Source organism: Procambarus clarkii, chromosome 18 (genome assembly GCF_040958095.1).
Source record: "Procambarus clarkii isolate CNS0578487 chromosome 18, FALCON_Pclarkii_2.0, whole genome shotgun sequence".
NCBI classification, from domain to species: domain Eukaryota; kingdom Metazoa; phylum Arthropoda; class Malacostraca; order Decapoda; family Cambaridae; genus Procambarus; species Procambarus clarkii.
Window position 1 is genome coordinate 30,491,465 of NC_091167.1, and position 25,128 is coordinate 30,516,592.

Here is a 25,128-nt window from a genome sequence, read left to right on the forward strand (position 1 = left end):
TAACCAACCACGCCGGTGTTTCATTAGATAAAATAACATAGGAAACTGTCAAGATGAACCTGTTTTTTGTTTTTACCTTGTCAATAAGACAGTAGTGAAGTCATAGGTATTGGTGGTTTACGTTTTTTCCATTCTTTTCCCCCATCTCATCCCAAATCCTTATCCTGATCACTTCCAAGTGCTATATTGTCGTAATGGTTTGGCGCTTAATTTCCCTGATAGTTCCATTCCCTTCAGCAAACCACATTCAAATCACTTACTAACTAATGTATACTACTAAGTGATGGAAAAGATGAATTGCAAAAATATTTCTTAAATAACAATAATATTTCTTCATTTCTCAACAGCCTTAGGAAAAACTTTCTAAATACTTCAGTGGTACGTTTTAATGACGAGTTATGATACAGAACTCCTCAGATATCAAAAGCCGAGATTGAAATCTCTTAATACGGAGGCAAAACGCCTATGGTAAACGAAGCTACTAGTGAAATTATAAAGAGTTCAATTTTAAAAAGTTAAAAATAAAATCAGTTCTGTATATTTTGATGATGAAATTTTTAAGATACTTGCAAATTGCTACGCTTACATACATTCAATAAAAAAATTCCCATTAAACAATGTTATAGATGAAAAAGATGAATTCAAAATTCCAAATTTGCAGTAGTTTTTTAAAATTTTCTTTCCCACACAAGCAAGAAAATGTGTGTGAAGTCTAAACGACAAAATATTAAAATAGGTTAAAAAAACACTTATCGTGGCATTGTTCCATTGTTCACATGGAGTATCCAGTTAATTTGAGCAATGATATAACGATTTTCACTGATTAAATTACAGCTGGAATGATCTTTTAGATATTTTAGCTCGATTTGTTTATGTGCATGTTTGTGTATGTGTGTGCTCACCTGGTGATTGCAGGGGTTGAACTCTGGCTCTCTGGACCCACCTCTCAGCTGTCAATCAACTGATGTAAATATTCCCGATCATATCTGCATTTGCAGCTGTGTATGGAGTCAGCCTCCACCACATTACGTACTTCCCTAGTTGTACTCATCTAGTTGTGCTTGCGAGGGTTGAGCTCTGGCTCTTTGGTCCCGCCTGTCAATTGTCAATCAACTGGTATACAGGTTCCTGAGCCTATTGGACTATTTCATATCTATACTTGAAACTGTGCATGGAGTCAGCCTCGACCACATCACTTCCTAATGCATTCATTTGTCTACTATTCTGACACTGACAAAAATATTTCTAATATCTGTATGGCTCATTTGGGCACTGAATTTCCGCCTGTGTCCCGTAGTACGTGTGTCCCTGGTGTTAATAGCCTGTCTTTATCTACCACACACACACACACGCGTGTGTGTGTGTGTGTGTGTGTGTGTGTGTGTGTGTGTGTGTGTGTGTGTGTGTGTGTGTCTGTGTGTGTGTGTGTATGTGTGTGCGTGTGTGTGTGTGTATGTATGTGAACGTATATTTGCGTGCGTAAATGATTACATGCACATGTCAATCTTTGAAAGCAAGGAAGCAGAAGATGATTTAAACAAACTTTCATTTTACAATCGAGAATACCAAATTCGATAGACCATAAATCTCTTAAATACAGAAAGCCTTTCATTTGCGTTCTGTCTATGCCAAAACGAGACCAATACTGCTCACATTTACGATAATTACATCCTCAATTCATTTACATATTTCAAACCCGAAGACGCATTTCCTGTCAGTGGGTAATTCAATTATTGGAAAGGCAATCATTTGCATATTTTTCTTAGCGTATCAGATCGAGAGGAGGTCAGTGAAAACAGATTCGGAAATAGCCTAATGTTTAATGTTGGATATATTATACACAGTTCACGATTGGGGGAGGCCTACTCTACTCTCACAAAGTTTTTTTCCATAAAAGTGTATTTTGTATAAAAGTATCACTGACCATGGAAACCTTAGAAATATGAACGATTGTTTGAATTTATATACAATAGATCCTTTCGGTAACTGTATAATGTAGGGATACAAGTAACACAATAGACAATTTTTTTTTGTAGTGGATACATTACCACTGATGATGAGAAATGACTGGGATTTAGTTTTTTTTTTTAATTTTTGTCAAAGTGTTTAAATGAAAATATATGAGTTTAATAATGCATATCACTTGAACATCTGCTTCCATAACAGATGCTCTGTCACAGTAGAACATCTGCTTTCATCACAGATGCTCAAACATACTTGAACATCTGCTTTCATCGCAAATGCTCGCAGACACTTGAACATCTGCTTTCATCACAGATGCTCTCACACACTTGAACATCTTCTTTCACCACAAATGCTCAAACACTTGAACATCTGCGTCCATTACAGATGGTCGCTTAAGTTGTCAGCAAAACTTCCTGCATGGGTTAACACAATCACCATATATGGTAGAGTTACGCACTATGTACAACACATACATGGTCACATATTTCCCACACATATCCTTACTATAAACAAAATACAGAGAGTAAAGAAATGTGAATACCCACCTATGTACAAACAATACACTGTTTACAGTGTCAAAAATCGTTTATTGAAACCCATTATTGTATTTTTACAAAATGTCCTTCATATGTACATTGTCCAAGACACCTATTTTTGTTCTAATAAACGAGTCATAATAATAAAAAAGGTACCTAAATAAAAAAAAAAGCTAATTAGAGATTTTGTTGATTTAATACAAATTCACAACTGCCGACTTCAGGTCATGTTATATATCACGTTCTTTAAACTTTCAAGATTATTAGCATCTTTTTAGTAACAAATTAGTAACGTCAGGTATTTGCTTAGGATTTTTGTCTCATTGATTCTGCTGGTTCATAGATGCTGGGTGTTTATGGAGAGAGAGAGAGAGAGAGAGAGAGAGAGAGAGAGAGAGAGAGAGAGAGAGAGAGAGAGAGAGAGAGAGAGAGAGAGAGAGAGAGAGAGAGAACAAAAAACAAAATGATTTCAAGGCGACAGAATGGGTCCCCCATCAATATTCATTTGCAAACTTTCTTCATTCTCTCACCCCTTTGCATTTACGTTATGTTGCGTGTTTTATTTGACATATTAAAGGGTTACAGGCTCAGGATTAAAATAAATGGGTATATATGTTGTGAATCTATTCACAACATATATTCCTATTCCAATTCCCTGCTATATACAATATATAGCAAGGAATCGAGGTGAGCAGGCATTCTCTCTGGATCGCCACTCTCAGGCGCTGAGACAGGCAACTCATAGTTGTTGTATCTTTAGCAGTGTTAATATACCCAGTACCAAAGTATGTGAGAATGATCCACGACAACATGCCAGGGACTCTAGTTCTCTCAGATGATGCGGGGATAAATGTGTACCGATGTCCCACCTTGAATCAAGTGTGACGTAACGTGTAGCAGCACGACTAACATGTCGTATGTAGGTATACATATGTATATATATATATATATATATATATATATATATATATATATATATATATATATATATATATATATATATATATATATATGTTCATATATTCATCCTTTGTTAGAAATGCTAGACAATTTCTAGCGAGGATTTCTCGACAAATCCAAGCCTAGATGTTGTGCCAGCCACAAGCCTCCCACTTGAACAGTCGTCTGCCCGTCAAGACGATCACTTCTCTCTCAAGTCTTCCTCTGTTCTTGGCAGTTACGCTCTCCTGGAAATTCGCTTTGAAGTTGGAGTCTGCTCAAGCGACAACACTACATCATTTTTATAATAGTTTCTTTCTTTCTTTTTTGCATTTATATTACTACTTGTATTATTCCACAACTATTGTCTTTACTAGTTTATTTTGTTTTATCAATAAAATCAATTAGTGATATTAAAAGCTCTGTTTTTTATTTACATTTATAATTTAAATTTGCTTTACATTGTTGAAAGCCTGTTTAGGTATAAGTATAGTTGTTCGTTTAAGTTGGTGCGAATGAAGTCTCTGATTTTTATATTAACCTAACCAACAGGGAACTTTAATTGAACGGAATATCTATATTTATATTAACATTATTTATATTGCAAATAAATTATTAAATTTTCTCTCATCTTTATAACTGACAAGTTTAACTGCGTGTAAATGAAAGCTTCTAATTCGCGTCAAGAAATTGAAATATTTTAATGAATTATTTGACAAGTGATAATTCACAAATATATGTCGAGATGTTACGAATTAATTGAAGATTTCTCATGTAATTTCGTTTACCCGTCATTTAGGCAGAAAATAATTCAGACTATCGGGGCTAAAAACAAATAATTCAACCTTCCTCTAAATCGTCAGTCTCAAATTTTTCTTGATCTTGGCTGTGAGGAACAAAAATATGAACACTGTCATAGATACAAATACATTTTATAATAAATTGTAACTTAGCTGCTGGAACAAATTATTATACTGAAACTGGAATACACTTTTTTTCTACTAATAATACTAATTAGTAATGGTAATATCTTCTCACAGAGATAATAACCGGATAAAAATCCCACACTTGTGGATTTGTGAAATTTATGTAAGGAATTTACACAAAGTGTTTTGCACTCTCCAGAGTACTTTGTCAAGGTCTGAGTGTGTGATTAGGACGAGACATATTTCAACGTCTAATGAGGCTGGCATAATGGGTCCAACCTTTTAGTCCCTCTTGACAGTTTGACCATGTCATCTCTATTCCAAACTGCCAATGTACCTGTGATAATGTCTTCTACGGAATTATGGTCATGTGTCCTTTCTGTAATCCTGCTATTCTGGGAACTGGAATTGTTAATAATAGCGGTGTTCATCTGGATGCTATTCCTCGTAACCCTCTCTATACCCCCAAGGAAAGCGGCTAATGGAACTGCTTTCATTCATTCATTTATTGATATCAAATTTTAATTCACTCAAAATCATTTTCCTAGTATAGCTATCCTCCGAAGTAAAGCTTTTGTTGCCAGCAAAATTATTCAGAGTATTTATTAGAGCTTCTTCCACAAACCTTCTAGTTTTAATATTATTACTTTCATAGATTATTTCACATTTCTTAAAATCAATATTGTGATCTTTTTCCTCACTTTGGTGTGCTAAAGCACTGTTACCAGCTGTAATTCTACACGATTTCTTATGTTGTTCCATTGTGAGCTCAAGTTTTCGCCCTGTTTCCCCTGCATAGACTTCATTTCACTCTCTACGAGGTAATATATAAACGCTTCCCGGATTTCTATCGTCTCCTCTATTTTTACTAACCCTTTCTCTAATTATATTTGAGGAATTGAAAATGATTTTAAGTTTTGTATCCGCTACGTTAAGGGTCAGCTTACTTGAAAGAGGGTTTACTTGGAATCCTGATTAGAAAATAGTTTTGAAATTGCCTTATAACCCTCTTAAGTAAACTGACCCGTAAACTGAAACTGGTACTTCAGTTTCAGCTCTGTTAGGTTAAGTAGGAAAGGGGAAGGGGGGGGGGGTAAGGGGGCGATGCATCTTGTCAGTGGGTGGGGTAGTATCGCGTGGGTTTAGGTGTGGACTTTTTGTGGATAGAAAATGTGTTATCCTCTGGGTGGGGATGAAGTATTCTGTGGGCATAGGTGTGCTGATCAGTGTGTTAGTGTAGCCTTCTGTGGGTTGGTATGAGGACCTAGGTTTTTGGAGGAGTGGTCTGTGAGTGATTTCCTGTGTGAGGGGCTGTGATCTGCTTTGGCTGGGCGTGGGGGAGGAGCGGGGTAAAGGTGACCTCTTGTGGTAGGAAGTCAGCTTTCCGTATGGGTGTTGGGATGATCTAGTGAGGGGGAGAGGGGTGTGGCAGTGCACAGGGCTTACGAAGGAGGGTTGTCACCTCTGCGGCTCAAGAAAGGAAAGTTGATAAACTCTTTTCACAGATTTTTCATCACTAATGGTCAGCGCGCAGTCACCTCATGGCATGTCTTGATCTAAGGATTCTAAGCATCAGGTGATGTAAAAAGTAAAAATGCAATTTAAATTTTTTTCTTTGACAATAAGTAATTTATCATTGTCTTTACTTCGTGTATTTTGAGGCTTCCGATGCAAATAAAATGCGATATTACTATTACAATTGAACAAACAAAACAATCAATGTACTGCGGGTTCCTACAGTAATTTGCATTATTTTATAATCACCTTTAGCATGAAGACGTTGCTGTAACTGTTGAAGGATTCTCCCGCAAATCTCTGCATAATACACCCAGCACCTTGTTACAACGACTACGACACGATTTCAAACCAATTGTATCTGAAAGACTGTATAGAAAATATCTCTTTCGCCAATCCAGCCTCTTACTTACCTACACAAAATATTTTGCAAACTTTTATAATATTCACTAATGTTATAACCTTCACATCAAGGGGGGAAAAAATAGTCTCAACCACAGTGTCAACATTTTAGCAGTTTTTCAACAAATCCATGTTCCAAAAAAACTGTCGTTTCGAAGTGAAACTTACGTTAGACCGAACTCTCCCTTTTTGAGGTAACAGAGGATAAACTGGCACTTCGGTTCCTCGAGTTGTCCCTTATTCTGAGCACATCCTGTCCTTGGGGCTTCATTCCCCTCTTGAGAGAGCCGGTGTTCAGTGCTCTATCGCCCCCTACCACCACCGTCGACCCGCACTTCTGGCTGTAGGTCGGGGTGGAGGCAAACAGCGCCAGGGGATTGTACAACGTTGACATTTTCGGGTCATCGATTCTGTTCTCCGGATTCGCGTCTTTGTTTATTGGTAAAGCAGCGAATGAAGACGAAGTCGTGACTTTGCTGTGAGGGAGAGTGGCATAAGCGCCAGTCACCTTCGTGGCCGGTCCTACCGGATCCTTACTCGGGAAGTGGTAGTCTTGGGCCATTGCCGTCGAGGATATGTATTGCAGGCTCGGGTGACCTCCTTTGATAGCCACGGATGGATAGGCGGCAGTAGGCAAGTGTCCGCCGGGTAGAACGGGCTGATATTCCTGAAAAGCCTGCTGGTAATTATGTTTTAGTCGCTGGTGTCCCGGCTCCTGATGGTGGTACCGCTGGTCCACAGGCTGGCACCCCTGATAGGAGGTTTGGTAGCCCTGGTCGTAAGCTGCCGGGGGCGGAAGAGTAATTTCCAAGAGCTCGTTGTCCCCTTCGAATTTCTCCTCCAGCAGACCATAAGGGGTCCGTCTCAAGGGAGCTGTGGTGGCGGTAAGGACCTGCGGACCCACCACTTGTTGATGTCTGTCTGGGCTGTAGAGGCGGCTTCCTGGGTACAGCGTGTTGGAAGTGTCTGTGGCAACCACCTGAAAAAGCAACAAGAACAGAAATTAGTTGATGGCAAAGAAAAATATTCACAGAAGTTAGGACATTGCAAGAAATATGAACAAAATATAAAATTTAAACAAATGCTTCGGGTGACAGGTGACTCAATGTTTCCATATTTTGCCATTGCTGCAACCTTTTAACATTTAAATAATGTTAAAATGATTACAGATTCTCACGCACACACGCACAAGCAAACACACACACACATACACTCGTGTCCACTCAGTCAAAATCGTGCCCACTCAGCCCTTACTCCCTCCTCTATACCGTGGTTTCAATTCACGAATGATTGTAGTGGATTTTATCCTACTGATGCGCTCTGTGCAATGATCCCAAATTGTGTACAGATTGAAATGTACTCCAAGTGGTCGGAGTTGAAAATAAAATAATGTTAAGTGGGTTAGTAAGCTGCCTTAGGAAGCGTTATATAACAGTTTGGAGGAGTTAACTTTATGTTTAGATTTTTTGGCTGTAAGTTATTAGTATTTTTTTACATTTATAATATTAATTTTGAGCATTATTTATGTCTTAAAAATCGTTTTCAGTCAATCGTTTAACAAATGATCAAATAAGCCGAAATTTTTTAAATTAAATCACACATAATTTAATTTAAAACATATATAAAAAAGTTGAATATATTATTAATCTTTCTCTTCTCCCTCTCTCCCTATTTTCATTTTGACTATGATTTTAATAAGTAAATAATAACAAATGACACTAAAAATCTTAGTTTCATATATTTGTATATAATTAAGTCTGACCCAACATTTTCAAACATTGCGATATGAATAGTATGCTAATTGATATGCCTTATCGTTTAAAGGCTGAAAATAGTAATAATAAATGTTTTTAAAGTTTAGAAAAGCAAAAATGTTCAATTATCACATTGTATATTGATGTTAATATTATCTAATTTATTATTACATTATCTTCCCCTCTTTATCGTAAAAAATCCTTTAATGTATTTGGTTTGGTGATGTAATCTGTCCCCCTCAAGTTTTGACGAATAAATCTCATTTTGTATATAATTTGTGTACATCGCGTGTACATACATCCTGATTGTATATGTACAAGCACGATATACAAAATGTACATCGCATTTTGACGGTACGTCGTCATGTACGTCGCATTTTTTACATTTTGGCCAAAAACTGATATATTATGAAATCTTTCCTTGTCTCTTTCTGTCTCTATCAAGTTGACGGGCAGCATATGTCTCACTTTGTCTCTCTGTCTCTATCTTCATCAAATTATCTCTTTGTTTCTCCTTCTGTATCCATCAAGCTGTCAATCTGTATATCTCCCCCTCTGTCTGTCCGAATCTATCCCCCCATTAGTTGCCCGTCGGTCTCTGACTCAGAGACGGCATCTGCACCTGTAAGTCGCCTCAGCGTACTGCCTTGCGTCAATTGCGTCACTGACCTGGACGTCGGACTGACCGGAGGACGGAGTGGGTGGCATAGTGGTGGTTGAGAGGGCTACGCCACCCGTGATCGTGGTGATGTCTGATCCAGTCTCAGCCGATCCGCCGCCCACAGATCCTGGAGTGCCTGGTTAGGTGACAATGGGAACAATAATAATGCAATTTAACGTGTTAGATTGGCTAACATATGCGAAGTAAATTATATTTATAAGGTAAGATAATTGTGAGGATGAAGCAAAGTAATGTTGTGATAATACAGGCTGGCTAATATACATATATATATATGGCTGGCTGAATAATACAATGGTAATAATGTATAATATAATGGCTGGCTGGATAATACAATATATATATATATATATATATATATATATATATATATATATATATATATATATATATATATATATATATATATATATATATATATATATATATATATATATGTCGTACCTAGTAGCCAGAACGCACTTCTCTGCCTACTATGCAAGGCCCAATTTGCCTAATAAGCCAAGTTTTCATGAATTAATTGTTTTTCGATTACCTAACCTACCTAACCTAACCTAACCCAACTTTTTTGGCTACCTAACCTAACCTAACCTATAAAGATAGGTTAGGTTAGGTAGGGTTGGTTAGGTTCGGTCATATATCTACGTTAATTTTAACTCCAATAAAAAAAAATTGATCTCATACATAATGAAATAGGTAGCTTTATCATTTCATAAGAAAAAAATTAGAGAAAATATATTAATTCAGGAAAACTTGGCTTATTAGGCAAATCGGGCCTTGCATAGTAGGCAGAGAAGTGCGTTCTGGCTACTAGGTACGACATATATATATATATATATATATATATATATATATATATATATATATATATATATATATATATATATATATATATATGACCGAAAAAGTAAGATTAATAATTCTAACACGAATTTTCTCAATCTTTCGTACATTTCTTTTCACTGTTGGAGGTAAATCAAAAATCAATTCTCCAAAATTCATTTTTATTTCTAGTCTGACGCGACACGAGCGCGTTTCGTAAAACTTATTACATTTTCAAAGACTTTAGTTTACAAATACACAACTGAATAGAACTTATGCTATTCAGTGGTGTATTTGTAAATTAAAGTCTTTGAAAATGTAATAAGTTTTACGAAACGCGCTCGTGTCGCGTCAGACTAGAAATAAAAATGAATTTTGGAGAATTGATTTTTTATTTACCTCCAACAGTGAAAAGAAATGTACGAAAGATTGAGAAAATTCGTGTTAGAATTATTAATTTTACATTTTCGGTCATATTTAATAATATATGTCTACAGGAAAGACTGCTATCAAAATATACTAATATATATATATATATATATATATATATATATATATATATATATATATATATATATATATATATAATATATATATGGCTGGCTGGATAATACAATGGTAAATATTTAGGATGAAGTAATTTAAGTGATTTATGAGAAATTAAAGTTAGATAATCGTGAGTAAAATGCACCGAGGTAACATGAATCGGATATAACGACAAGTATCTGACATATGAGGACGCAAGGAAGGAACGGTGCCTAACTACTTGGACAATCGGGGATCGAACGACGATCCTGCCAAAAAATTGACAAATAGTGTTGATACTCTATTGTTGTATGATTGTATTATTTGAAATTTAAACGAAACAAGCAAAAAAATTGTTAAATTTAGGGTGATATTGATTGAAATATAATTATCTCATAACTGACAACCCACATTTTAAAACAAATTGTATGTGTTTCCGTTATCAATTATTTTTAAATACTCAGCTACATGTAATTAAATTTTTTATTTCTTTTTAAATATCAGAAAAATTGCCTTATGACATTTAATAGTCGCAGAGGAAGGTTAGTGAATAGTTCAGTTTATCAACGATAGATTTAATTACAGATAACATGAGGTGGGTGGACGGTGCAGCTAGTTGTGCTGGATGATAGAGTAGGAGTAGAAGAGTTGAGTTGGAGTGGAAGAGTTGTCACACCTGGTGACAGTCGACAGTGGCAGTGAATGAAGAGAAATGTGGAAGTAATGAACAGAACGATGAAAATCTGCACTCTGAAATGATTGCACCTCTGTATATGTAATGGGAAGCAGAAAGAAACTAGGAGAGAGAGGGACGGAAGGAAGGTTTGGAAAAGAACCACTAGACTTATATCTAAGAAGAAAGAGAGAGAGAGAGAGAGAGACAGAGACAGAGACAGAGAGAGAGAGAGAGAGAGAGAGAGAGAGAGAGAGAGAGAGAGAGAGAGAGAGAGAGAGAGAGAGAGAGAGAGAGAGAGAGAGCATTACCTTGGCCAGTAAGCAGTGGTCGACCAGTGGTGCCAGCTTCCATCTTCAGAGCCTCCTTCTCTCCAGCCTTACCACGCCCACGCCCCGCCGCCCGCAGCCTCATGCACGTCCGCACGCCCATCACCACTACAGCTATGGCCACCGGCAGGCAAGCAAGCACTGCGCCCACCAGCACGCCCACGGCTACCTCAGCTCCACTCTCACGCCCTCTGGTAGGTTCTGAGAACGGACGACTTTAACTGTATACAGGTTACACATACCGAGTTTAAAGATAGATTATCTTGGACGCGTAAATGAGTTTTAAAACGCATACACATATATCTATATACAAAGTTGTGTGATTCCTACGACTTGTGACCTGCATCTTTTCCTCCGGGTAACCCAGGTTGTAGAATATATATATATATATATATATATATATATATATATATATATATATATATATATATATATATATATATATATATATATATATATATATATATATATATATGTATATATATATAATGTCCAGTGCTTTTATCACTAGGCCACAACGACTATTAAAAAGAATTGGAAGTCGTAAGACTCTTATGTCAATTTCCAACAACACTCGGTGACCTTTTTGGACACAGATATTTCATCAAATCACCTCACATGCTGAGGTCACCGGGGTAATATTTTTCACACAAATGTTTTTCACACAAAAAAGGATTAAGACAAGAAATTCCTTAAGTACTTTCGTATTTAATAATACATCTTCAGAAGGATCTTCCTTTTGATGATGTATTATTTTATACGAAAATACTATAGGATATCGTGATTTAATATAATATATTGTTGTACCTCACTAGATGTTACAGTCGTGAAATACATCAACTGGACAACAAAGATTCATCAAGCATTTATGCAACTACATACAGAACCTGTACATCTTTCATTCATCATGGAGACTTTGCTTGCATTTATAAATTGTTTACGTACCATAAAGCACTACACGGATGGTTAATACATTAGTAACCTTAGGTCGTAAAGTTTCGAATGTTGTAAACTGTTTAAATAACTTAAACCAAGCCATCATGATCAAGTAAAGATATACAGGTTTCGTAAGTGTTTATGTAAATACTTAATGAATCCTAATCCTGAAAATAATAAAGCTGAAAAGAAAACAGGAGAATAAGATTAAAAGCCAGCGATTTTCTCGTTCAAATACTATAAGCGTTTAAGTGAAAAGACTCAAGTGATGGAACACATTGAAGAGGCTTCCTACGAAGGCATATCTTCTAAAAACCACACGTATAAGAGTGTTTCTTCATGCTGTGAACGTTTCCCTGCCTCATTTCAACGGCTAACTTATATATATTGCCCCCCAAAACTATATATCCCTGCAAACATACAACGTAACTGTCCCAGTTTCCCACTTGTTATAACTTGTAGTAAAGTTGCTACATCTGGTTAAAACGTTTTTGTGACGTATTAGAGCTTTGTTACAACTTGATATTTTGGTTGTTTCAACTTGTTAGGTGATCAAACTTTTTCGAGCATTGTAGGAACGCCGTAGTTAGTCCCAGCAATTATCATCCCAGGAGTTGGAACATATCCTGGTTCAAACTGGACAGAAATTACAATATCAAACCTTTTTTTTTTTGGCTTCAAAACAAGTAAACAAATTAAATTTCACTCGGATTTCGTCAGCAAAAATGCAAAACTCCAGCAGATCCGTTATCTATGAGACATTAATTTCTTTATCAGATTTTATTGACAGTTTGTTATTACTTAATCCCGGGGGTTTTGCCGAGTATTGAGAACATGTCGGTCGAAGTTGCGTAAATGGATTTTTGTGATTTAGTTCACTTTGCATGTGCGATATGTACACATTGATAGCAATTCACGTTTATTTAGACATGACTCTGAACGTGCTGTCTCTACGTCACAAACAGAACAGTTACGAAACTTTCATTACTTATTTAATAATTGTTATGTAAAATATGAAAATAATTAATTTCGTTTGATTGTGGAACGGAGTATTTATTGGCACCTTTAGAAACGAATTATTTATTTAAAGTTTTAGAATAGGATAATTAATTAAATTGTGTGAAAGAATGACTAATGTGCAGACTGCTGCTCTCGACTGGTGTAAAGAGTTTTCAGTGGGCTATGGGTAGTTTTTAATGAGGAGGTAAGTGGTCTTCTTCGTTTAATAGTATTTGATGACCTGTATATGCGCCTGGACTGTTCAATACATTCTGGATACAATACGATACGTCAAATACCTGGTAACATATATCAAAACTTTGACACTACAACCTAGGTGACACCGCATAAATCTCCAAATAACTCACACAGAAACTAGGCACAGTGACCCTGGATAACAAATCTTCTAAAAAGACTAGATATCACATTTCGAGCATCTTGACCCTAGTGCCCTCCCAATCCTAGCATCACAGCTGTGGCATCACAGCCAATGCTCAGCAACGTCTGACACTTCAACTCTGTCATTGCAATTTGACACTACAGAATTTTCATAATAACTTTGCTATCCCAGTCTATGCCCCATAACCCTGGTTTTACGACTCGGATATCATAACCCTGACATCATAGCATTTAGCTCGACCACCCTGACATCAGACTACAGAACTATATACCTGGCATCTAAACCCTAGCATTAAAACACATGGATGACAGCCCTCATGTCAATTCAGATCACGTCAGACCGGGACAAGAGTAACGAAACACAGGAGCTAACAGATCCAAGCTACCAATCAACATCTGACATCACGATGATTCCTCTACCTGCCGGAGTCTCGTGTTGAGGGTGGTTCAGGGCGACGGTGTAGGCTGAGAGTTCGGCAGGTCGGGACTCTCCCTTGGCGTTAGTGGCAGTGACGTGGAGACGGTAGGCCGTAGCAGGCCGCAGGTTGGCCACAGAGAAGGAGGCTGACTCTCGATTCACCACTACTACTTCCTTGTTGTCTCCGTTGGCCTCGAGAACCTTCAAATGTAAAAGGAAGATTACTTGGGTTCATGAGATATTCAGAACGTCCAGATGAAGAAAATAATGTTCTATGTATTCTCGTTATTTTGCCCTGAGATGTAAACGATATCTGTTTTATTACTGTATTTGTTAGTTATCGATTATGCTTCCTCTCCAGGTAATACCTGAGTGAGGGTATTTCTGAAACATGTAAAGAAAGTATTTTTTGTATATCAAGAATCGCTGCAGAACATGCTCAACTCCATATTGATTTTATTGTGTTTATCCATATGATTTCTCTCTCTCTCTCTCTCTCTCTCTCTCTCTCTCTCTCTCTCTCTCTCTCTCTCTCTCTCTCTCTCTCTCTCTCTCTCTTTCATCCATCCTTATTGTTAACAAGTTAGAGTGCATTTAACTTATTAAATGCGCATAAATTATTTGGCAGTCAAATTTTGTTTACAGTGAGTAACTTTATGTTGATATGCACGGTGGAGGGTCACTGTTGGAGGGTCACTGGTGGAGGTTCACTGTTGGAGGTTCACTGGTGGAGGTTCACTGCTGGAGGTTCACTGCTGGAGGTTCACTGGAGGAGGAGGAGAAGAACGCACAGCATCGTCTACATAAACCAGTGACACAGTGATTACATGAATTATTAACGCGCCTTATCAGCCCTAATTGTGGAGCACGGGAAGGACCGGGCCGGCAGTGGTCTCTGTCATGATGAGGCAGGGAAGAGAAGGAAGAAGGGATAGGCTGACAAGGAAGGAAGGACAGAGAGAGAGGATTGGAGGGAGGCTGGGATGGAAGAAGGGAGTATAAGATGTAAACACAAACACATTCAGCATCCCACCTTTAATATAAAAGTTTGGCCGAGGCCTCCGTCGTCACCTGGTAGACAGGACACCTGCAGAGAGCTGATTGTCACATCGTACGCGCGGCAGTTGTGTGGAGGGTCCGGCTTGCCTGAGGAGAGAAGAAAAATACTTTGATTCCGACGGAACAGAAGTTTAAAAGCTGAGCGTTGCTTGTTCGGAAAAATAATTTTTTTCGGGCTCACTATAGACCGTGCTACATAGACATTTCGTTCTGAGTAGTTAAATCTAAAATAACAACAACATTGTTTGAAATTTTGTTTAACAGAGAGTAATACGCCTTTATATATGTGAATATATATATATATATATATATATATATATATATATAGGCCTGACAACAGCCAAAAACGCCCAGATGGAGTCACCCTGCAGCCGTGGAGGGAAGGTAAACAGGTCGTGTAGGACTACACGTGTGCATCCACATTGGCTGATACCTATCTACCTTAGAGCGCAGCTGAGGGAGGCGGGGCGGCCACCATCAGGGAGACCCAGAAAACTAACAAGTACAGGGACCTAGAACGTTGTTACAGGTTCGTGCCAATAGGCTCTGAGACTCTGGGCGCCTGGAGTAAATGTGCACTTAAGTTCCTGAAGGAGCTGGGCGAGGAACTCATTGGGAAGACTAGAGACCCAAGAGCGGCCAGTTTTATGTTTCAGCGCCTCAGTGTCGCTGTTCAGAGGGGAAATGCGTGCTGTATCTTGGGTACGCACCCGACCCCCGAGGAGCTGGACGAGGTCTTCGAACACTGATTGGTATATTGTTATATAAGTGTGTGTTTTCTGTAAACTGTAACATTGCAATAAAATCAAATAAAAAAAAAATAATAGGGGTGGTAGGAGAGGAAAAGATTAAAGTATTCAGTGAGAATCCACAAGGTCTTATCTGAACACTATTTATTTTCTTCTTCGAGGATGTGGGTCCCTTTTATTAAACCAGTGGTGGTACCCCTAAAAATATATATATATATATATATATATATATATATATATATATATATATATATATATATATATATATATATATGTGTATATATATATATATATGTATATATATATATATATATATATATATATATATAATATATATATATATATATATATATATATATATATATATATATATATATATATATATATGTCGTACCTAGTAGCCAGAACTCATTTCTCAGCCTACTATGCATGGCCCGATTTGCCTAACAAGCCAAGTTTTCCTGAATTAATATATTTTCTCTAAATTTTTTCTTAAGAAATGATAAAGCTACCCATTTCATAATGTATGAGGTCAATTTTTGTTCATTGAGTTAAAATTAACGTAGATATATGACCGAACCTAACCAACCCTACCTAACCTAACCTAACCTATCTCTATAGGTTAGGTTGGGTTAAGTAGCCGAAAAAGTTAGGTTAGGTTAGGTTAGGTAGGTTAGGTAGTCGAAAAACAATTAATTCATGAAAACTTGGCTTATTAGGCAAATCGGGCCTTGCATAGTAGGCTGAGAAGTGAGTTCTGGCTACTAGGTACGACATATATATATATATACATATATATATATATATATATATATATATATATATATATATATATATATATATATATATATATATATATATATATATGCAACAATGATCACAAAAACACTGATCCAAGTATGCAGAATAACCACATGTGAGAAATAGAGAATGCTTAACGCGTTTTCGGCTAATTCGCCTTCATCAGAGCAAAGTAGAATGAAGAAACGTTCATTTCTTCATTCTACATTATTATTAATTGATAAAATTGCATAATATTACATTGTATTACAGTTTATTTAAACACACATAAGACTATCACTGTTCAAAAGCTTCATCCAGCTTTGAAGTGGAGAGGTGCAAGCTCCTAATACAAAATATATATACAAATCTTAGCTTAACAGCCTTAGAGAGAGATAAAGTGGAGGGGGATATTGCATAAGTGGCCATATATCAAATATATGTATACATAAAGTATACATATATATACCCATATTCTCTTATAGTCTCCTTTGTGCTGACACACGATGCTTCCATTCTAAGACTTGTAATCTCATTGAAGCTAATAATTGCTTTGTCTTTCCATAAACACTGGACCCTCTCTTATACAAATATTACTCTGTCCTGCTAATGGAAGGTTTGTATTCAGAGGTCTCTGCTCTCTGGATTAAAGCACAGAATACTCTTTGTTACTTGATCCCTAGACACTTCTCAAGCATTGGCTGCCTCTAACTGCACCTGCACTATATCTCTCTCGGATGCCTCTCATTATACACGTTCTTGCACAATCGGGTTCCTCTCGCTTCATGCACTTTCAATATTGGTGGGCCGCCTAATGGTTCACATTGACGCCCGTCAGTTGCTGCCTCTGACTTCAAACACAGACTTCCTCCTCAGGCTTCCTCTGACTTCAAACACAGACTTCCTCCTCAGGCTTCCTCTGACTTCAAACACAGACTCCCTCCTCAGGCTTCCTCTGACGTCAAACACAGAATCCATCCTCAGGCTTCCTCCGCGAATGCAAACTGCAGCTTCCTGTTGCCTCTCACGTCGATTACAAACTCCAGCGTCTGGGCGACCTCCTACTACAAAAACAGAATCTTGATTCTGGTTAACGCTCACTGAAAACGTCCAAGCTTCCAATTATATCAAACACAAAAATCCCGCTTCTTGATGTTTCTCATCACTTCAAATTCAAACTCCCGCTTCTGGCTGCCTCTCACTCCAAACACATTTCCGTAACTGGGTAAACTAAGTCAGTCACACCCTAGGGATCTGCTGTGACCTCTTCTTCCTCCCTCCCTCCGTCCTGTTAATCAGCTTCGTCTAAATACTGGCCTCATTTAGCATAAATCTTTTCACTGTCGTTGTACTAATTTGTTCCATCATTGTCGTTATTAGTATGTATTTTGTATTTTACTTGAATCTCGCGAGGTTTTTCACTGGCATCCGAATTCTATGAAACAGCGTTTAATGTTTCCTTCCTGGATGTTGTTGAAGAGCTTGTCACGGAAATTGGTATGGACGTGGGGAAGGGGTGACTTTGTCCTGGATACGGTAGTGTTAATAAATGTATAAATGTATAAACCCACGTTCAGTGCTGCTGGGAGTCAGAGGACTGAGTCCAGCTCTGATGACGACTTGATTGAGTTGATGATGTTGACAAGAGTCAACGAAACGCCTCGTTTTGCGTCAGGCAATAATGGAATAGAGCAGGGGAATATGAAAAAGTGAGAGAGAGAGGGAGAGTGACAGAGGGAGAGAGAGAGAGAGAGAGAGAGAGAGAGAGAGAGAGAGAGAGAGAGAGAGAGAGAGAGAGAGAGAGAGAGAGAGAATGAGAGAGGGAGAGAGAGAGAGAGAGAGAGAGAGAGAGAGAGAGAGAGAGAGAGAGAGAGAGAGAGAGAGAGAGAGAGAGAGAGAGAGAGAATGAGAGAGGGAGAGAGAGAGAGAGAGAGAAGCCAGAAAGTAAGAAAGACAGTAGAAGGGATATGGAGTTTGAAGAGATGGGGCAAGCTTCCGAGAACATTCCCTGACCATTTCTGTTTTGCTCCGCCCGTTTGTGACCGCCCACACATTTTCCCCAGCAACCTCTCACCGCCAGAAATACCCTGTCTTCCTTCCACTCCCTTCCATTTCCTGTCTCCCTTCTTATCACCTTTCATTTTTCGGGGGGAGGTTTCATCCTTCTTTCTTTACCAGTTTGGTTTGGCCTCCAAATATTGGGGGGCTAAAAGCCATCAATCGCAAGAAGGTTATTAAGGCTTCAATAATGGCCGACTGACCAACAAGGACGTATACTTTATTCCTAAACATTGTTCAGGAGAAATGTAATCTCTCTGCGTATTTATTCTGAGATGTTTGGGTGCGCCTCCCAGTGTCCATATCTCCTGGCCTCCTCCATTCACTTTCCCCGTTATGATATTTACGTGGACTGCGTTCCAACAATATTTTCAGGCGCTGAAATAATTTACACGCTGATATATATATATATATATATATATATATATATATATATATATATATATATATATATATATATATATATATATATATATATATATATATATATATATATATATATATATATATATATGTGTGTGTGTGTGGAGGGACCTTCTTTTTCTCTTTCGTGTCTAAGACTTCATCTCTGTCTGCGTTTATCATCTCTCGCGTTTTTTAGAAACTTTAATAAATAATTTATATTTTCTTAATGTTAACTAACTTAGAATTAGAATTACATCTTCAACTTTTCCGGATGTTGTAGACCAATAAATCTGCTGAAAATAATTGGTACGTGAGTATCCACTTGATAAAACTGTCACTTGTAACCAGCTTAGCTTAGCCTGGTGCTTGTTTGACCTGTGGCCAGCCCTTAAGGAAGGCACGGTATTACTCAGTATAAAACGCTTAGCCAGTAGATCTTTATAGGACTTTGACCCCAACGGGTCATTCGTAAATTTGTATAGAATCTATAATATAAAAACACATATTTATAAAAAAATAATTAATCACATTATAATGTCATCGTCATTTCATTGTTAAGTCTTGGGGTAGGTTAGCTTAGGTGTTTTTATACTGTTTGAATGGTATTTATATTTATAAATATTTATATTTATAAATACATATTTACTTTTTGTGGGACGCTGCAATCCATTTCACAGGTTAAGGTCATCCAGCTACGGTCATTCCCAAATACGATTCATCAATTTAATCATATTCAGCATTTATATTATTTTTCAATTATATATGACATTATTATTATATACTATAATTTTGGGTAGTTACGTAAGGTTAGATATTTTGGTTCTGTTGGCAATAATTTGTATTTATAGTACGTGGGTAAAGAATGTATAGAGGTGGGATTCGAATAGGGGACGAAAGAGAGAAACTTAGTTTCAAGAACAGTTCGAACACCTTCAGATGGGAGTCAGTCCATCATTGAAACAAATAGCTGTGATTTTCAACAACGTTTAAGCCCTATTGACTGCACAAACTACATATGTCAGTATTTGGACCTATAGTCCCCCTTGTGATTGTTTGCTAGCTATGACTCGAAACTTGCTTCGTTTGCCTTCAGCTTGTAGTGAATAAACACTTCCTAAATCAATGTAACCAAACACCTTACCTAACTTATGCTAGTCTTTCGTATACATAAACCCTCAATATTTAATTTTAACTTAAATTCAGAAATAAGAGTTGTTACCAAACTGCTTTAGAAGATACCTCCGGTCAACTTGTTGTCTAATGAATAAGTAAATGCCCTTTGCCCGAAACGCTATGCGTACTAGTGGCTTTAGGCATGTACTAGCTCTATCTATAAATCAATCAGAATGTTTGCATCTATGTATATACTTTTCCTAAATAAAATATTAATATTATTATTATTATTATTATTATTATTAATATTATTATTATTATTATTATTATTATTATTATTATTATTATTATTATTATTATTATTATAAATAACTGCACGAAGATAATAAAAACAAAGTCAATATTTGACATATAGCTTAGTAAGGGATCGCGAGAGATTCCCTTAGAACATAACAAGTGAGCGAAGCACTACTGGAGAACTGTTCTAGAGTAATATCTTAAGGATTATACAGACCATTTTCAATGGGCTGTTTGACATAACATACATTGTTATGTATATTTACATTGTCATACATTAAGAAGGTTATTACATAACATGCATTGTTGTGTTGATTTATATAACAATGTTTATTAACCAACCCATCAAATCTCCTGTTACTGAAGGAAAAAGAGTTACATGTGACTCACGACTATGTTCAAACTTTACTGCACTAGATCTGGCCCCCCGGCAGTGCCCGGGTCGGCACTGTGCCCCAGGCCTCTCCCAAACACTCTCCCACGTCTCCCCCTCCCACATTTCCTCATCCTCCACCACCCTTACTCCTCTACACCTTCACTCTCCCACACACACACACACACACACACACACACACACACACACACACACACACACACACACACCCGGGTAAACAAGGATGAACTATTCAACACTGGTGGGACGCGAACAAGGGGACACAGGTGGAAGCTGAGTACCCAAATGAGCCACAGAGACGTTAGAAAGAGCTTTTTCAGTGTCAGAGTAGTTAGTAAATGGAATGCACTAGGCAGTGATGTGGTGGAGGCTGACTCCATACACAGTTTCAAATGTAGATATGATAGAGCCCAGTAGGCTCAGGAATCTGTACACCAGTTGATTGACGGTTGAGAGGCGGGATCAAAGAGCCAAAGCTCAACCCCCGCAAGCACAATTAGGTGAGTACACACACACACACACATACGCACACAAACACACACATACACATACACACACCCTTCCCTTCCGTCCCAATACCTCCTCTCTATCTCATCGAATACAGATTTCTGGTAACTACCCTTCCACACCTTCCCATTCAACCGTAATCACTGTAACAATTTTTACAACACAAGATCTGCATCACTGTAAATAACCCCGACTACCCTGTGAGACTCTTCAGAAAATATCGACTCACCATGCAAAGTTGTGTGAGGTAACTTGTTTGGCCTACAACTGTTACAAATAAAAGAGAAATAGGGTCATTGCTCATTTAAACATTGATAGATGGGAACTCGATAGTGCCAAGGTAGACTCACACGTCTCCCTTACACCCCAACCTTCCCTGTTACAAAGAACGTCGGGTTTTCGCTCGTACGCGTTACTAAGGCTAAAAATTGTCGTACTATAAAATAGAAGCGGCTCAAGAATGTGACGTACTGTCTCGTTTTCGGTTTTGGGTCCTCTGGCTTTGTCTATTAGGTTAGGAGAAGACGCTCTAAATTAACCGTTGTTCTGACGTTTTGAAACCATAGTACATCCACCCTCTGTTGTCTCCTCACACACTACTACTACCCTCCGCTGTCTTACAACACAAGTCTCACCAGTATCCACACAATTCCAATCACTGTCTCAACACACCGCATCCTCTCCTGTCTCTACACTGCACCCTTTTCAGACTTGATACACAATACCATCTCTCTGTCTCTCTGTCTCTCTCTTTTTGTTGTCTCTCTCTCTTTGATTTTGTCTATGTCAGTCTGTTTCTTTCTCTCTCTCTCTCTCTCTCTCTCTCTCTCTCTCTCTCTCTCTCTCTCTCTCTCTCTCTCTCTCTCTCTCTCTCTCTCTCTCTCTCTCTCTCTCTCTCTTCTTAAATTATACAAACACAAAGTTCACTGGATATGTTTTCAGAGTTGATAGGTAACTTCTCCACGTGCCAATTAACGTCAGTGGTACGGTAGATATTTTTATTTTCACATGACCTAACCGCTTTTTGATGTCAGTTTACACAAGCTAATAATGATCTGAACGTGTACACTCAATATCAGTTCTCGTAACTGAGGCTATATTCCGAACTGCTTTCCACTATTTGTGTAATATATCAAAGCCAATATATAAATATATATGCCTAAGTTGAGGCACATATTTCCCTAAATCTGCTGAAGATTCCTGCATTTGCTCCCACCTAAGATAAATGCTTCGAATTAATAGGTACGCTTGACCTACCAATAGTTTTTTTGTAAATAATTTGTTTTTATATTTCCATGTTTTTGAAAAAAACATTCAAAGGTAAACAAGTTACCTCTCCCATATATTTGAGTCACAGTGATGTCACAAACGTCAATTTGAACAGGATTGCATGGCAAATATTTGTTTATTTTATTACGTGTAAATTACTCAAGTAAACTAGTGTGTCTTAATGTTAGACACAAGTTATCGGCAGGATATCTCCTCCCTCTCAGATAAGAGAGGATATAATGATCAAAATATTATTCTCTCCTGCATTAGACAGAAGATATTGACAGGATTACTATTTTCTTGCACATGAGCCAATAGATAATGACAGGAATAAACCTCTCCCTCTCTCTCATATTATACGGTGGATAATGATAGGAATATATTTCTCTAGCATTAGACGTTAGATAATGAGAGGATTACACCTCTTTCTCTCACATTTTAGTCAGTAGATAACGACGGGAATGCACCGTTCTCGCACATGAAACATTGATTAATATCAGAAAAAGTTGACACTCACCACTAAGAGCAGGAAACAAAAAAAAAGTGATGAGGGTCAGCTGAAAAATAAAAAGGAATGAGCTACTTCTGAAAAGTGGGATGAAATGCAGTTGTGTAGAAAAAAAAGAGAATGGATGAGGCTGTGAAGAAAAACGAGACGGAATGCTACTCATATAAAAAACAGGAAGTGATGAAGCTTGTATAGAAAACGAGAAATGATGAAGCTTGTATAGAAAACGAGAAGTGATGCGGCAAGTCTGGAAAACGAGATTGAATTTGACTCGTAATAAAAAACAGGAGGGAATGAAGCCCGTACAGAAAACGGCTCATCAGGAAAATGCCAAATTCCAGCTCGTACAGAATATGAAAATATATGCAAATTATCACGCAAATAAATTCAGAAAGAAGCTTAATTAGAAACGCTTGAGAATGTCGTTTCTTCGTGAGAAGAAAGCAGGGTGTTACGTCATCTAAAAAAATTGGGAAAACAGTAGATGGAAAGGTCAAAGGAAAAGTGAGATGATGATGAGAGAGGAACAAAGAAAAAAAAGCAGCAGGAACGTGCCACGGATCTGAAAAAAAGTCGTCCTTCGAAAAATTCGCGAAGAATCACAATGAGGTCTGAGAATGAGGTCTGAGAAATGGGCATGGACAAAGGCTGTCAGAGGAAGCATTCTCTCTCTCCGTGTCTCTGTCTGTCTGTGCATCGGCCTCTCTGTGTAGCAGGTGATCTTTTCTCTTACTTTTCTCTGTTTAGGTCCGGTTGTTTCAGTCGAATCTCCATATACATGCTAGGAATGTTCTCAATAAATTGGCACGCCAAGCTTTGAACGGTCCCCAATCACAGATATCACTGTCTCTCTATGACACCTCAGGGGATTCGAACCCAGGCTGCCAGAGGTCTCCCTACCAGTAGCATCTGTACTCTGCCTACTACAACACTGATCGTCAACACCTGTTGTTTGGTCATTGAACTTGTCTGCACAAAAGATACATAAATAGACAACCTAACAGAAACAGACACAGAAACAGTGTTTACCAGAGCAGAGAGAGAGAGAGAGAGAGAGAGAAAGAGAGAGAGAAATATAAACAGAAAATAAAGACAAACAGACAGATTCAGATACAGAGAAAGACAAAGGTAAACAGAAACAGACAGACAGATATGGAGAGAAGAAAGGAAAACGGAGAAAGGTTGGGATGTTGGAAGAGAGGGAAGCAGAGGGGGGTGAGACAGGTCGACTGTGGGGTAGGATGAAAGGATTGAACGCGGGAGAGGTGTAAGTGGGGAGGGGAGATTAGGATTAAGGATGGAGAGATGCAAGAAGTGTGAGATGGGAAGAGAGGAGAGTGAGTGTTGGGTTGAAAGGTGAAGAATGTGGAAGAAAGAGAAGGAGTTAAGGAGAGGAGAGGGATGAGAGGAGAGAAAGTTGCAAAGACGGAGATGGAAAGAGATAGGGTTAGGGGAAAGAGAGGTGAGAAGGGGGGGCAGACTGGGAGGAAAGGAAGAGTGGGGAAGAGGGGGAGAGACAGAGACAGAGAGACAAGGGCACAGCCAGGTATTCCCCTAAAGTCTATTTAATAAAGACAATGTCTGTCTATTTGTCTATGCAAATTGTTAAGCAAGAAGCTTTGGGTAAAGCTCCCGTGCAACTTTGCATGGTGACTGGTGACTGTATATGTGGCTTGGGAACCCTTGAAGCTGAGAGAGGATCGTCTGTTTCATGCCAGTACAGCCGAATTATTACCAACAGAATATTTATGCTAATTTTCTCGAGATCAGTGCATAATGGATTATATCACTATATGATTTTTTTCTGTTATAGTTTGTTTTGAATATATTTAGCTGGGTAGCCGGCGAGCAGTGCCAAAAATTGGCATAGGGATCTGAATTCGAACCCAGGCACCCTGTTCTTTTAAAATATGAAACCTCAACCAGCCTATGTTTATCCCGTACTGTAGATTATTCCCCTTCCAAATTTGGGTGAGGCTAGACGCAAGCGTCTGACCTATATCTAAGGACAGAATGATAAACAAACACACGAAAATATATCACAAGCCAAAAGACACACGTACAAACAGACAGACGCTCTCTCTTACATTACTGAGATGTTTGTTTATGCTTGGGACTAATCAAGCTTTGAAGGATAATTTCTAATTGTATGCCGAGAGTTATAAGGGTTGT

The 25,128-nt window shown here is 37.9% G+C and overlaps 1 protein-coding gene across 2 annotated transcripts in view; it reads right to left on the reverse strand.

Annotated features, from left to right (window-relative positions):
- Positions 1 to 1,804: 1,804 nt before the first annotated feature.
- The window catches only part of LOC123754579 (uncharacterized), a 310,065-nt gene continuing 286,741 nt past the window's right edge, over positions 1,805 to 25,128 (reverse strand). The window contains exons 12-16 of one of the 2 annotated variants that reach the window (XM_069326460.1): positions 14,851 to 14,963; positions 13,820 to 14,018; positions 11,048 to 11,266; positions 8,707 to 8,834; positions 1,805 to 7,262 (exon numbers count right to left, since the gene is read on the reverse strand). In XM_069326460.1, coding sequence (XP_069182561.1) covers positions 6,453 to 7,262; positions 8,707 to 8,834; positions 11,048 to 11,266; positions 13,820 to 14,018; positions 14,851 to 14,963 — 1,469 coding nt within the window. In that variant the 3' untranslated portion in view covers positions 1,805 to 6,452. The remainder of the gene's footprint in view (positions 7,263 to 8,706; positions 8,835 to 11,047; positions 11,267 to 13,819; positions 14,019 to 14,850; positions 14,964 to 25,128) is intronic. The other variant, XM_069326461.1, reaches the window with a different exon arrangement.